General features: G+C 42.1%; 1 protein-coding gene across 2 annotated transcripts in view; it reads right to left on the bottom strand.

Moving 5' to 3' along the window:
• The window catches only part of Znf451 (zinc finger protein 451), a 60,173-nt gene extending 51,401 nt beyond the window's left edge, over window positions 1-8,772 (bottom strand). Inside the window, exons 1-2 of one of the 2 annotated variants that reach the window (XM_059281689.1) lie at window positions 8,535-8,772; window positions 7,896-7,979 (exon numbers count right to left, since the gene is read on the bottom strand). In XM_059281689.1, the coding sequence (XP_059137672.1) occupies window positions 7,896-7,979; window positions 8,535-8,555 (105 nt within the window). In that variant the 5' untranslated portion in view covers window positions 8,556-8,772. The remainder of the gene's footprint in view (window positions 1-7,895; window positions 7,980-8,534) is intronic. The other variant, XM_059281690.1, reaches the window with a different exon arrangement.
• Window positions 8,773-15,238: the final 6,466 nt, after the last annotated feature.

The following is a 15,238-nucleotide window of genomic DNA, read 5'->3' as shown; positions in this document are numbered from 1 at the left end:
TTTTAATAAACTATAAATTACCATCCTTCTGGATAGTGATCCAGATATCAAGATAAAACCAGTGAGCAAAACTGTAAAATCATGAAATGTAATAAAGGAACTGGAATTTTTGCTCAAGCTGTTAAGATGAACATTTGTTCAAGAGGGAAAAAAGAAAAGAAAAAAATAGCACAAATCACATGGTCAACAGAGCTGTATCATCTACACTAAGACTACAGCCTACCCTTGATACTGACATTGTCCAATCATTCAGTCATATGTTCTACTTCAAGAAGAAAGTAGGAAGATGAAAATATATATGCTTTTACCATTCATATTATAGTTTGGATTCTTCAAACAATATTATCTAGGAACTTGTTAAACTATATTATTATATTCTACTTTCTGGCTTATTTGTTTCTGACACAAGGTCTATGTAGCCTGGGCTGGCCTGGAACTTTTTTATGCAGCCCATTCTGGCCTCAAATTCAGTCCTTGGCACACACCTATAATCCCAGCAAGAAGAGGCAGGATAGTTCTAGGCTAGCCAGGCAATTGCAGGCCAGCTGGACACAACAGAATCATCTCAAGAAAACAAAAATGAAGCCGGGCAGTGGTGGCGCACGCCTTTAATCCCAGCACTCGGGAGGCAGAGCCAGGCGGATCTCTGTGAGTTCGAGGCCAGCCTGGTCTACAAAGCGAGTTCCAGGAAAGGCGCAAAGCTACACAGAGAAACCCTGTCTCAAACCCCCCCCCCCCCAAAAAAAAAAAAAGAAAAAAGAAAACAAAAATGAGCTGGGCATGTGCAGCACAGGCCCGTAATACAGGACAACTGCTACAAGTTCAAGGCCAGGATTAAAATGTAGTTTGCAAGCAACTGGTAGTGCAACCTGATAGTGGAGAGTTTAACATGCACAAGGCCCTGAGGTTCAACCCCCAGCACTAGGGGAAATAAAAAGACTTAAGTCAGGTGTGGTAGTATACATCTAAAATCCCAGCATTCAGGAGGCAGAGGCAAGAGGGTTATTAAGTTCCCAAGACCAACCCAGGCAAAATGTTGGCTCAAATACAAAAAAATTTAACAATTCTTAAAACATAGCTAAAGATACACAGGACAGCCAAAAACAAGAACAGATAGATAAAGCAATACTATCAGAACTTGACTACTACATCATTCCATGATATGCAAGTGTTGTTAAACTAGAAAAGATAATTTCATATGATTTACAGTAATTAAGACAAAATAATGAAAAACAACCAGGACAAAAGAAAACAAAATGGGAGAAGTTTACTCATGCAACAACTAATCACTGATGTACAAGGGACAGAAGGAGACAAGAACGTGATTAGTTTTGGCTTTTACTTGACAGGACTGCGAAGACCCACCCCTACTCTGAGCAGACCACCCATGGCTGGTAAAAGGGAGCAGAATTTCTGCCTCCTGCCTGCAGACACATGACCAACTGCTTCCATATTCCTGTCACCATGTTTTCCTCTCTACTGTGGACTGTGGGCCAAAATAAACCTTTCACTGCCTAAGGTGTGTGTCAAGTATCTGATCACAGCAATGAGAAAAGTAATTAATACAGAAGACATTAGAGACTGAAAGGAAAATTATAAGCATGCCAAAGAAAAATACTTACATATAAAGTAGGGTACATTTTTAACTAATTTTCACTGCAGATACAGAATACCTAGCAGTAATCCTCCTGCCTCAGCCTCTTGAGTGCTGTGATTATAGGTGTGTACCATAACACTCTGGTTTGTTTTTGTCTTGAGATAGGATCTCACTCTCTACAGTGCCCAGGGTGACCAGGAATTACTTGTGTGTTGTTTATATCAATAGCTACCCTCAATCTCCTCAGTGCTTGGATTTCAGGCACTCACCAAGACCAACTTCCCATATTTTATCTTTACTTAAAACTGTCCGCCATACTGAATTTGAGGAATCAAAGCATTTAGTACTCCACTTATTCTTACTCCTAATCAATAAAATTTATTGAGCCCCTTACTAGGCTTGTGCTAAGCTTTCTAAATTACACCATCCAATTTCCATAACTGCTTTACAGAGATTCTAATTATTGAAATCACCCTATTACACAGATAATAAAACTGAGTAACATACACACAATTGGTTGTATGGCCACTATTAATTCAGAGGTGCTTTAAAGTATAAATCAAATTTTAAAAAATTACTGCTTATTACCTAAGTTTCCAAGTTAACATGTTCTTTCATTCAGTAAAAAACAAAACATAAAAAACACTGCCTGTATATTTATAATGTTGCCCAAATCAAATAAATTACTAATTCCCCAAGAAGTAACGTTCATAATACAAATATGAAGAAAAAGATTATCTCCTACAATATTTATAATGACTACCTGTGCCTGTATTAAGTACAAATGCATGTGGTCCTTCAATTATAAGGTATTTTTTCTGAACTTATACCACCAATTAATAAATCAGTCTTATCTCCTCTTGTACCAATAACAAAATAAAGGATTCAACTCAAAAATGCCACTATAATTTGGCAGCAGAGGCTCATGCAGAATATATTAGAAACACAGAAGGATATTCTAAGTTTTAAAATATACTGCAATAAACTATTTGCATTCCTGTAATACTAAGTCTCAAAATGAAAACCACCAATTTTTCTATTTAGAAAGAGATGTTAATACATTAAAATATCATCCACAGCCGTTTTACTTCAAAGAAAGAAAAGTTAGGGTTGTACCTTACTTCTGCAGTCCTGCCTAGTTCAAAACTTTCAAATGGTTTCCAACTGCCTACGTTTTGGTTCAAATATAGTCCCTCATTCAAGATCTGTGTCATATGGCCCTTCTTTCTCTCTCCCACCTTAAAAACTAAAGAAAATAAAAAAAAAAATCTTCAAAATTACACATAATGCTGTTCTTTCATTTTCATGCCTTTCCTTTTTCTATTCAAAAATGCCATTTTAAATACTCAAATATCTGGGACATAGCACTCAACTATCAAGTAGAAAGTCCTAAAGTCAATCTCTGCTAGCGCACACACACAAAATCAGTATGAATAACCAACCACTATTTATAGCAAACTAATAAACTATAAAGTCTTATGCCTTTCCTGTACGTGTACGTTGTCTGTATATGTGTATGGTATGTGTGTGCATGTGTGAATACAGACACATGTGTCACTACAAGCATGCACATGTCAGAGGACACCTTCCAGGAGTTCTCATCTTCCACTTTACTGAGGCAGGTCCCTCTGTTTTCTGCAGCTGTACAGGTTCCTCCACTCTTGTTGGCTGTGAACTTGGGATTACAGATGTTCGCTTGCCATTGCATACATATATATATTTACTTTTTATTTTTTTTAAAGATTTATTTATTTATTATGTATACAGCATGTATGATAGCAGTCCAGAAAAGGGCACCAGATCTCATTACAGATGGTTGTGAGCCACCATGTGGTTGCTGGGAATTGAACTCAGGACCTCTGGAAGAACAGTCAGTGTTTTTAACCTCTGAGCCATCTCTCCAGCCCTTATTTATTATTTTTTAATGGGAGTTTCAAGGATAGAATTCAGGTCAAGTGCTTTTACTCACTAAGCCATTTCCCTGGACTCCTTGTGTCTTTTTTTTTTTTTTAATATTCTGTGATTTTTATAGAAGCATTTTTCTATTGGGACTATTTTTTTCTTTCTCATTGCTGCACTAAAAGACTGACAGTCAAGGATAGGATATATTTCAATCAAATATATAGGTCTAACATTCAGAATGCACAACTTTGCACATTCTAAGCTTCAATACTGTTTTGCTTAATGAGTGATTTATAGATAGTCTAAGAAACCTAGTCAAAAGATGCTTTTGGCCAACTGGAAAGATGGCTCAGTGGTTACATTCTCACTGCTCTTCCAGGGGACCCAAGTTCAGTTCCCAGGAACCATGTTGGTGACACAATACCACCTGTAACTCCAGTTGCAGGAGCACAAACACACTTTTTCTGGTCTCTGCACCTACACACATGGCAAACAGCTACTTACATTTACACACACACACACAAAGTTAAATATATTATTTTTTAATGATGCTTTCTGTATGCATTCTTTCTACTTCAGCAAGAAATATTAATATTCAATCTGGGTGCTCAGGTTCTTTATGAAATTATGTCTTCAAGTTCTGAATCTCGGACTGGAGAGATGGCTCAGAGGTTAAGAGCACTGGCTGTTCTTCCAGAGGTCCTGAGTTCAATTCCCAGCAACCACATGGTGGCGCACAACCCCCTGTAATGAGATTTGGTGCCCTCCTCTGGCCTAGGACACATTCAGCCAGGACCCTGTATACATAATAAATAAATCTTAAAACAAAAAATTCTGAATCTCTTGTCTTGTTATGAAGATTAAGATAGGTTCCCAGCAGTTTGTATGCCTTTATATCTAAAGTGGTACTGTGAACAATCCTGTTAGCAGTTACTTAGCTCAAATTTTTTTTGGAAGGAAATAATTACAATAAAAGATGTCCTATTTCAAAAGAAAACATGAAGGTAAAGATTGAATAAAGGGCCATATTGCTAAACAGAAAATATATTTAATTAACAGGCGGAAACAAAAAGTTCTTATCAGTGTTATTCTGCTTCCAGACTTAGGCACTGTCCTAATTTGCATTCCTGTTGCTGTGATAAACACATAAAACACAAAATCAACTTGGGGGGGGGGGGGAAGGGTTTGGTTCACCTTATACTTCCAGGTCACAGCCCAGCTCTGAGGGAAGTCAGGCAGGAACCTCAAAGCAGGAACTGAGAAGGAATGCTCTTACTGACCCTTGCTCAAGAGCTCTTCTCTCTCTCTCTCTCTCTCTCTCTCTCTCTCTCTCTCTCTCTCTCTCTCTGGCTCATGTACAGTTAAGCTTTTTTTATCCTGCAAATAACCACCTGCCTAGAGACATAATACTCAGAGTAGGGTGGGCCTTCCTACATCAATCCACCATCAAGAGAATGCCCCCACAGACATGCCCACAGGCCAGTCCAATCTAAGCAAATCCCCAATTGAGGCTCCTCCTCCCTACATGACTAATTAAGGTCAAGTAGGCAATAAAAACTTAGCGGTACAAGCACCACTTATAAAAATATATCGCGTTGAGAGAGCTGGAGCGATGGCTCAGCCCGTGAGAGCACTTGTTACTCTTGCAGAGGACCCAGACTGCATTCCTAGCAACCATGTGGTGGTTCACATCTGGGTCCCAGCAACCACAGTGTGGCTCACAACCATCCATAACTCCAGTTCTTGGGATCAGAGGTCCTCTTCTGATCTCTGTGAGCACCAGGCATGCAAATGGTGCTACACATATATACAGGCAAAATAGTCACAAACATAAACACAACTTTTTAAAATTTGTTAAATTTATTACCTTTGCAAATAACAAACAAGGGCACCGATGAACTATGTACTTCCCTGAATATTTCAACCAAAGTTAAACAAATGGATTCATTTTGGCATCTCTACATCTGTATTACTCCTTTCAGCACGCTGTGTGTGGCTAGTCTACATCCACGAGACACAGAAAAGTCTCCTGTCCGATGGTAGTTTACTCCTGTGCAACTGTGTCACACATAAATGTGTAACATAATTTTGTTTCAAATTACAAGCTAATAATCAGAACCAAGTAAATCAAGACGTTACATTATCATGTAGTTTGTATGAAAAACTCAGACAGAAACCTGGTTTCCATCTTTACTAGATAAGAACTACCAGAGAAATAGAATTATGTTACAAAGAACACAAGATTCTGTTTCTGAACACTTCTGTCCTGTTTGAAGCAGTGTTGTTTTTTGCACACAGCAGGTCTAAAACCTCCTAAGTAGCAGCTCAGACTGCCTTCCAATCCAGGATCCTTCTACTATGACCTCCCCAGTGCTAGGATTCTAAATGTATCTTAAAATAACATGAAGCTATCACTAATCATCATTTAAGTGGTAGTACCTACAGGCATAGGTAAAGGTTTATACATTATACATTCTTTATTCTTGATGCAAAGATAGAAGTACCTTTGTACATTTAAAATAAAATTTAAGTATTACTTTAAAATTCAATCAACAAACATCTGAATTAGCTAGTTACAAGTTATAATGGTATATTATTTCACAAGATATAAGACAAAAACAATTTACCTTTTTTCTGGGGGGGTGAGATTTCAAGACAGGGTTTCTCTATGTAACAGATCTGGCTGTCCTGGAACTGACTTTGTAGACGAGGTTGGCCTTGAACTCAAGAGATCGACCTGCTCCTGCCTCCTTGAGGAGGGGGTGTGTTAAAGCGTGGGCCACAATGCCCGACTTTTGAACTTTACTCTTTACATATTCTATCAATTTCTCAGAAGGCCATATTTTATAATGAAGAGTTACTCCTTTTACTCTTGCATGAAACATCATGGTAAATATTCCATTCACAAATACATCGTGATTCAGAAAGAATCTGAAATATTTGTCCTAGGGAGTTATAAAAACCTTTATCAAACACATACATGTTGGAGGGGTAGTATTAATTACCCTTTATTAGTTACTTAATTCTGCTTTCTCCAAAACACTTCAGTCTGCTAGAAGAAAGGAACAAGACACAAAGTATCCCCAAGACCTCACTCCAGATCCTCAAAGTTCAAAATGCAAAGGACGGAGAGCAAAGTGCAATGGAAAAACTAAGAAAACAGTTTTTTGAGGACTCCCCTCACAAGACCCCATTAAAACACCATACACAATGGAATGCCACACTGTCTTAATGCTGGGTAGCATAAACTTTAATAATCACTATTTTATAGTTAGCCAAAGCTTCCATATACGTATCGGATGAACAATAAAGAACTATACAGCTTTTATAACAAATTGTAGCCAACTACAGCATTTCAGGAGAGCTGTAAGGAGCAGAGATGTCCTCTGGCTGGCTAATACTTGAAGAGCCAACATACAAACTTAACCACTATAGGTGACCATCACCCACAGCACTTGTCTCCCCTTAATCATCACTTTATGAAGTGTTGAGAGATCCAAATGTCCCCAGCTGTATTCCAAAATGACAATACCTAGGCTCCACCCTGAATTCCTGATTCAACAGATCTGGAGTGGGCCCAAGAATCTGCCTGCTCACACTTAATGCTGGAAAACTAACTGTCCCCAGAGGAATAAACCTAGAAACACACAGCAATGTTCCAGGTGATGCAGGACTCCTCATTGTGACCAACAATTATATGTAACAAGATGACCTCAGAAGTTAGGGATGTCCTCAGGCTATCTTAGAAGCTACACACACTAAAATGCTATGCTCTTTACAGCCCTTTCCTACCTCCTCGAAAATTAACTAGTCCTGTGTGGCTACATTTGGAAGGCATTCTTGCCTCATTTCAAAACAAAACAAAAAAAAGCAGTCTTAAGAGACCAGAATGTAGCTGGGCAGTGGTGGCGCACACCTTTAATTCCAGCACTGGGGAAGCAGAGTCAGGCGGATCTCTGTGAGTTCGAGGCCAGCCTGGTCTACAGAGCGAGATCCAGGACAGGCACCAAAACTACACGGAGAAACCTTGTCTCGAAAAACCGAGAGAGAGAGAGAGAGAGAGAGAGAGAGAGAGAGAGAGAGAGAGAGAGAGAGAGAGACCAGAATGTTGCCCAAGTACAAAATGTACAGACTTCAGGAAAGATCTGGGAGGTGCCATGACGTGCATAACAATTCTTTAAGGCACCCATTCTGTCATGCCTACTGTAATTGTTCCGGTATGCCTTCAGGTGAACGTCCAGGTAGCTCTTCAGGTAAATGTCCTGTGCACCACTGTGTGGCAGCTATTCGACATTCATGACTATCTGCGGGGTGATGAAGCATCTGTGGTTCCACCACACAATGGCTTACCGTACTCTTCCACTCCGGAAAACCGAGATTGTCGGTCTCTACTTACACTAACAAACTGAATGTCATCCTCATTCTCATCCGGCGTCGCCTCAGATGCCGCAGGCCCAGCTGGTGGGACAGATTCTATTATCTATAAACAAAAGCCAAAACACGCTCATCTATTCAGCCACACACACTGGTAGGAAGAAATTTTTTTTTTTCTTTCCCAAAAGGAACGAGTTAAGACAAAAGCCCCCTGGGGGAACAGCAGGATCACGCACGAACCCGGCTCACAGAACTGCATGGAGGCGGGTTTTTTTTTTTTTTTTTTTTTTTTGCTAAGGCGTCTTGGAGCTGCAGAGAGACCTAGCCTCCCGGGCGAGTTGCCACAATTGCCCTCCCCGCCTTCTCCAGGGGCAGGGATGCAGGCTCTCCACCTCCGGGATCAGGCTGTAAATAAAGCAAGCACAGCCTGCTTCGAGTCGTCGCTCAACCCCTGGGGGCCGCGGCGGCCACAGCCGGGGCGGCCCGGGGCTGGGGGCGGCCCGGACCGCCATTGTTGAGGGCTCCACGCAGACGTGCACCAGGCCCGGAGGCCCGGCCATCGCCCCAGGCCGCGGCCCAGCTGGGGGCCCTCGGCCTAGAAGACAAATCCTTCGGGGTCGGGCTCGGCCGAGCCAAGGCCCGGGCCGCCGCCACCACTCACCTCCGGCCCTGGGTCTCCCATGTCTCCCCACGGCCTGTCAGCACCACGCTCCCGCCGCTGCTGCTGTTCCCGACGCCGCCGCCACGACTTCCCTCTCGCCCTGCGCCGCGCGACCCACCCTGCGTGAGCGCCCACGCTAGATGACGCCTCAGGCCGCGGGGACGCCGAGTCGCTAGACCCCAAGCGCGGCCTCGCTACCGCTAGCTTCCAACGCCGCTTTGTACGCTCCCCCACGCCCCACAGCCCCCCGCCTTCCTCCCGCCCCGCGAAGGATCCTGGGAGTTGTAGTTCCCACCGGCCTCGAAGCCGCCGACCGCGTGGCAGGGAAAGCGGGCGAGGACCCGGAGCCTGCGGCTCACCTGCAGCTCGGGAAGATGGGGGAGGAGGTGGCGAGGGTCTTGGTAGAGTTTTGAGTCCACGCAAAACCTCGTCCCGCTGCTGCCTTGCACTGGGGAGACACTGGCAGGGAAAGATCTCCCCCTGGCAACAAGCGGGGCGGATGGAAAAATGGAGGACTTTTTTTCCTTTTACATCTTGGCGAGGGTGGCCGATGCAAGAGCTTCTAGTCTATGGCGTTTCTGAGAGGTCGTTAATTCTTGCAGTCGTCCCCCAAAGTGGCCTCCTTGTTGTTCACAGTCTCCAGACGGCCCATGATTCCTGTAAACTAAAAGAAGCATTACTGCCTAGGTCCCATGGGGCTGCCGGTGGTCTTTCATCTTTCTCGCCTGCTCTTTTCAGGCTAGGCTGAGTTGGTTGGTTAATTACTTGGAAAGTGGGACACAGAGGTGCGGGCAAAGGGGGACCCGTGGAAAACAGACCTGGTCGTGTCAGTTAACCCTGTTCAGATCTTTAGTGAAATGGCCATAACTGCCGGGAAAGCAAAGCTCAGTGGTCTTTGTTTCGGGCCAGAAGGATGGTGACCGGAAATAATTTGTTGCCTTTTTTCTCTTTCTTTTCCTTTTTTGGATGGAGGAGTGGGACGGATAGGTTTAGGTGAAGTCCAAGAGGTGAACTCTTAACTAGTCGCCTTTCTCACGTCTAAATAGCTCCCAGTGCTGGCAAGTACTGAATCTCACTGAAGGACCAGAGAGAGGAGCAAAGCTGGCATCCAGGTTCAGTAGGAAAGTAATGGCCGCCAAAGCCCGAATACCTTCGTCACGAAATCCTAGAGCAGTGGTATTATAATGTAGCTTTTGAAGATATTCTCAGGCTCTATAAAATAAAACAGAACTCCTAAAAGTAACAGTTGACTCTTGCATCAGTCAAAACAACTATGGTATTTAATAGTTTTTTTAAATAATGACTTGGAACAAAAGCCTTTTTTAAAAAAATGTATCTTTTTTAAAAGATTTTTGAAAAGAATTTAAGAACGAAAATTATGTCTGTGGCACCTAACATCGTTCGTTTGTATACAAAAATACCATCTGACTGCCTATGCCTAATTAATAGTTTATTTCCATGTATTACCACAAAGTGCTCTGTAACTTCTTTTGCTTTCTACCTAATAAGTTTGAGACTTATACAGACCAACTGAGAACCAAAGATCCATTGTATGCATTTTTCAAAAGCCCTACTTATGTAAATTGAATATTTCTAAACCTAAGTGTGTAGACCAGACGGGTAAGAAGATAAGTTCAATGGAACATTTAATTGGTTTCTGGTAGGAATTGGAGGGTCAAACTCATGGAAAATATAAGTAGTTTGGGACTAGAGCAGAAAAACGCTCTTATTATTCATTAACTATAGTTGCAATAACTTACCCTAAGGTTACGTCATGGGTTTGCCTAGAATAGAAAACATTGAAAAATACCTGACTAGTGATTGAAGCTTGGCTCTCTTGCATTACTTTTTTTGTTTGTTTGTTTGTTTGTTTGTTTTTGGTTTGGTTTTTTTTTTGTTTGTTTGTTTTTTGAGACAGGGTTTCTCTGTGTAGCTTTGCGCCTTTCCTGGATCTCGCTCTGTAGACCAGGCTGGCCTCGAACTCACAAAGATCCGCCTGCCTCTGTCTCCCGAGTGCTGGACTTAAAGGTGTGTGCCACCACCACCTGGCGCATCTTACTTTTTTGAAAAAAAGGGGTTCATCCTGGACAGGTGACCATAAGTAATTTCTTGGAGTCTGGCAGCTATTGGAGTTTGCCGCTTTTTAAGTGACTTACATTGGTCATGTGAATGACTGTCTTGTAGGTCTTTAGATGTACCAGATCTTCCAGCTGAACCAAGTCAGGATGAAGTTAAATTGTGATGCCCTCTACAAAAGTAATACTGTAGACTGACTTAGCTCCATTGAAAATGTTTACCTACGATTTCTGTCTACTTTTTTTTAAGTGCAAGAGAAACATTGAATAAATAGAACCAACCCAAACTTCAAAACAAACCATGTACATAATAGAAAACCTACATAAAGATTAATGTGATTTTTTTCTAGATGCCCTGTTTAATAAGAACATGCTTGGAAGCTACCTAACAGAAGGTTAAATCAAAGCCAGTTTTTATTTAGCATGATAAAGCAAAGGAAAAAAGAAAAACATAAACATTATGGACAAAACTTGGGGATCTGTTTTAGGAAATTAAGAAAGTCTTGGGTGGTTCTATAGTCAGTATTGTCTGAGAGTGGAAAATTGTTTCTGTTACAGGGTCTCCATTCTTGTTTTCTAGAGAGAAAGAAATGGAAGGAAGGAAGGAAGGAAGGAAGGAAGGAAGGAAGGAAGGAAGGAAGGAAGGAAGGAAGGAAAAAAAGACAGGGAGGGAGGAAGGAAGGAAGGAAGGAAGGAAGGAAGGAAAGAAAGTCAATAGTTAAGCAGAAGTTTATTTACCACAACAAAGCACACATTCCAAAGAAAAATTAAATGGGCCCTCTCAAAGGAAGTATAACAGCCTAATAGGTTCTGCATTGCAGAATTTAAAGAAATTTTCATGAATATTTATGAGATGGGTAGCATAGTCATAGGATAAAACATTTTCCCTTCCAAGTCATGGTGTACTGAATCTGGTTGCTACATTATTTCTTCCCACAATCATCTAGAAAAGCCCAGGATAGGCTGAAAATCACAATGTATGTGGTGTTGAAATGAAGTCAGGGTCTTCTGAGGATGCACAGCTTCCTTCCTTAGTCATATGTGTGGGCAGTTGGGAAAGTGCATTGGCCTTCTAGCCTCTAATACAGTGGGAACAGCCTAACTCCAGCTTCAGAGAAGTGTAACTCTAAAGGGTCTTTCTGAATATCAGGAAACAGAGCTACTAAAACACAGTTACAGATTCCCGGGTTACTCCTAGCTAGATCATTCTTTTCACAAGGAATATAGCCCCCATAATGGAAAGAATACAATCTTATAAGGGAAGAAGTACCCAGAAATCTTTTTCTTTAGTAACTTTTTCAGGTTGAAAAAGAATGCAGATCTTCCTTATGGGTCCAATGTCCTTGCTCTGTATGTTAGTGGAGTAACTAAGGCTGGTTAAGTTAAGGATGGCAGCCTGTTGATCAAAATACCAGATGTATTTGTTGACTGCAAAACCTTACTATAGTCCAGCTAGCCCAAGAAACTTTCCCTCATACTAATGCAAATGCATTATAAATTTTAGAATAGATGGCAATGTCTCTTGAAGGACATTCTTTTGGTATCTCAAAACTAAAATATAAAAACCACTGATACTCTTAATTGATGTTACATTATGTGATAAAGAAATTGAGGAGAGCCAGGTGGTGGGGGCACACGCCTTTAATCCCAGCACACAGCAGGCAGAGCCAAGCAGATCTCTGTGAGTTCGAGGCCAGCCTGGTCTACAGAGCAAGATCCAGGACAGGAACCAAAACTACACGGATAAACCCTGTCTTGAAAAAACAAAAAGAGAGAGAGAGAGAGAAATCGAGGAGAAAAAAACAAATCTGCACAAACATATTTTTAGCAAGACAAGCACTCAAGTCAATTATAATGCTCGGTTCTGCAACTGGTCTCATGACCTTATCTGGTATTTATAACTACCTTCCTCTACTACCCATTCTATATTTCCTCAAACTTCAGCAAGCTCTTCAGCAGGTCTTGGCTCTTTTCCTGGAGGAGTTACCCATACCTTCATTCCTGGTGGGTCTGTGTTGTAGAATATTAGTTAAAGATACGTTACATTTGTTTATGCTGTGGAATATTTATTTAATGATGCAAAGATGTGTTGCATTTGTTCAACTCTGTAAAGCTGTGTTGCTTTGCCTGTCTAAAACACCTGACTGGCTTAATACAGAGCTGAATGACCAATAGCTCGGCAGGAGAGAGAGTAGGTGGGTCTGCCAGGCAGAGGGAATAAATAGAAGGAGAAAAAGAGGAGGCAGAGAGAAAAGGAGGAGAGAGGACACTAGGGGTGAGCCACCCAGTTACACAGCAAGCCATGGAGTAAAAAGGAAAGAGAGATATATAGAATAGAGAAAGATAAAAGCCCAGAGGCAAAAGGTACATGGGATAATTTAAGAAAAGCTGGCTAGAAATAAGCCAGGCATTCATAAGAAAGAATAAGTCTTCATGTATTTATTTGGGAGCTGGGTGGCGGGCCCCCAAAGAGTAAAGAGTAAAACCAAAACAAAACAAAACCACCAAACAAACAAAAACAGGTCTGTGCCCTTTGTCATCCTGCCTGGATTTGGGTGTTGTAGCTTCCCACTGACTTTAATCACAGGGGACACACAGTAGCATCAAAAGACAACCTAAGGGATCTCCTGTAATCCAGACATAATCCTCCTTACCTTCATTGTGGAGAAGCAATCGAATAACCCCATGGTAATGTGGATCAATCACCTTTCCTAACACTGTTATTCCTTTCTTTCTTCTCCTTCTTTTTTTTTTTTTTTTTTTTTTTTTTTGGTTTTTCCAGACAGAGTTTCTACATGTAGTTTTGGTGCCTGTCCTGGATCTCACTCTGTAGACCAAGCTGGACTTGAACTCACAGAGATCTGCCTGCCTCTGCCTCCTGGGTGCTGGGATTAAAGGTGTGTGCCACCACCGCCCGGCTATTATTTCCTCTCTTAACCTATTGGTTTAAGGGCATCAGAAACTAGTGATGACAAGGGGAATTGAACTTCCTCTCTTAACCTATTGGTTTAAGAGCATCAGAAACTAAGTAGTGGCCAGGGCAATTGAACTTCCAGTTCACTGGAATGTTCGCTGTCTCCTGGCAGGAGCTCTTCCAGTCTGGAAGCAAAGTTCTGGGCCAGCAGAACTTAGGTTGCAGGATAGAAAGCAAAATTTTTCCTAGTAGGTCACGAGGGGTGATAGTGAGTGGAACTGTTTCCTTTTCCACCCCTTGATTCCTGGACCTGTGGAGCCTGGCTATGGGAGAAACTGTACCATATATTGGACGCTGATTCAAAGCGTATACTGCCTTCTGGAGAACCCAGCCCCAGTCCTCGAGGCTGCTGCCACCTAATTGATGCTGTAACTGTGTCTTCAAAAGGCCATTCCATCTTTCTATCAGGCCAGCTGCTTCAGAATGGTGGGGAACATGGTAAGACCAGTGGACTTCATAATTGTGACTCTGGTTGTGAAGTGAGTTCCTCGGTCGGAAGCAATACTGTGTGGAATACCATGTCGGTGGATCAGGCATTCTGTAAGTCCATGGATGGTGGTTTGGCAGAAATATTACATTCAGGAAAGGCAAATCCATAACCAGAATAATTATTTATTCAAGTAAGGACAAAGTGTTGTCCTTTCCATGGAGGAAGTGGTCCAACATAGTCAACCTGCCACCAGGTTGCTGGCTAGTCACTTCAGGGAATGGGGCCATATCTGGGGCTCAGTGTTGGTCTCTGCTCTTGGCAGACCTGGTACTCAGGAGCAGCTATAACCAGGTCAGCCTTGGTGACTGGAAGTCCATGTTGTCTAGCCCATGCATAACCTCCATCTCTGCCACCATGGCCACTTTGTTCCTGGGCCCTTGAGGCAATGACAGGTATGGCTGGGGAAAGAGGCTGACTATCCACAGAACAGGTCATCCTACCTACTTGATTACTGAACTCCTCTTCTGCTGAGGTCACCTTTGATGAGCATTTACATGGGACACGGTATCTTTACATCCTTTGCCCATTTGGAGAGATCTGTCCACATACTTCTTCCCCAGATGTCTTTCTCATCAGTTTTCCAATCATGTTCTTTTCAAGTCCCTGACCACCCAGCCAATCCGTTGGCTGTATCCTGAGAATCAGTGAGCAGTCACACATCTGGCCATTTCTCCTTCCAAACAAAAAATGTATAACTATGTATACTGATCAAAGTTCTGCCTACTGTCCAAAATTCCCTTCACCAGTATCTTTTAGGGTCATCCTTGTCCCAGAAAGGGGTTGTAATGCTGCATCTGTCTACTTCTGGGTGGTGCCTACATAACGTGTAGAACCATCAGCAAATGAGGCCCTAGTCTTCTCTTCCCCAATTAAGATCATAGGGCACACCCCATGGGGTTATAGGAACATACTTGGCAGCATTTTTCCGAGAGTAGAAATCATTGGCATTTGGACAACTTCTTCATGTAACTTGCTTGTGACTTCAGGACCTGCATGTATACCACTTCCATTGGATAGTAGATTCCTGCTGTGACATCCTACTTTATGACTAGCTCATGATAGGCAGCTCAGGAAAACCAAGTCAATGTCCCAGGATCCGATCTAAGAGAGATGAGCCAATATCTAGATTGCCTAATGATTTGAAGTTGTATTTGTTTTATTCCGA

This window comes from Peromyscus eremicus, chromosome 16_21 (assembly GCF_949786415.1).
Source record: "Peromyscus eremicus chromosome 16_21, PerEre_H2_v1, whole genome shotgun sequence".
Lineage (NCBI taxonomy): Eukaryota > Metazoa > Chordata > Mammalia > Rodentia > Cricetidae > Peromyscus > Peromyscus eremicus.
The sequence above is the reverse complement of the archived record's forward strand: the minus strand, read 5'-3'. Positions and strand labels throughout refer to the sequence as shown.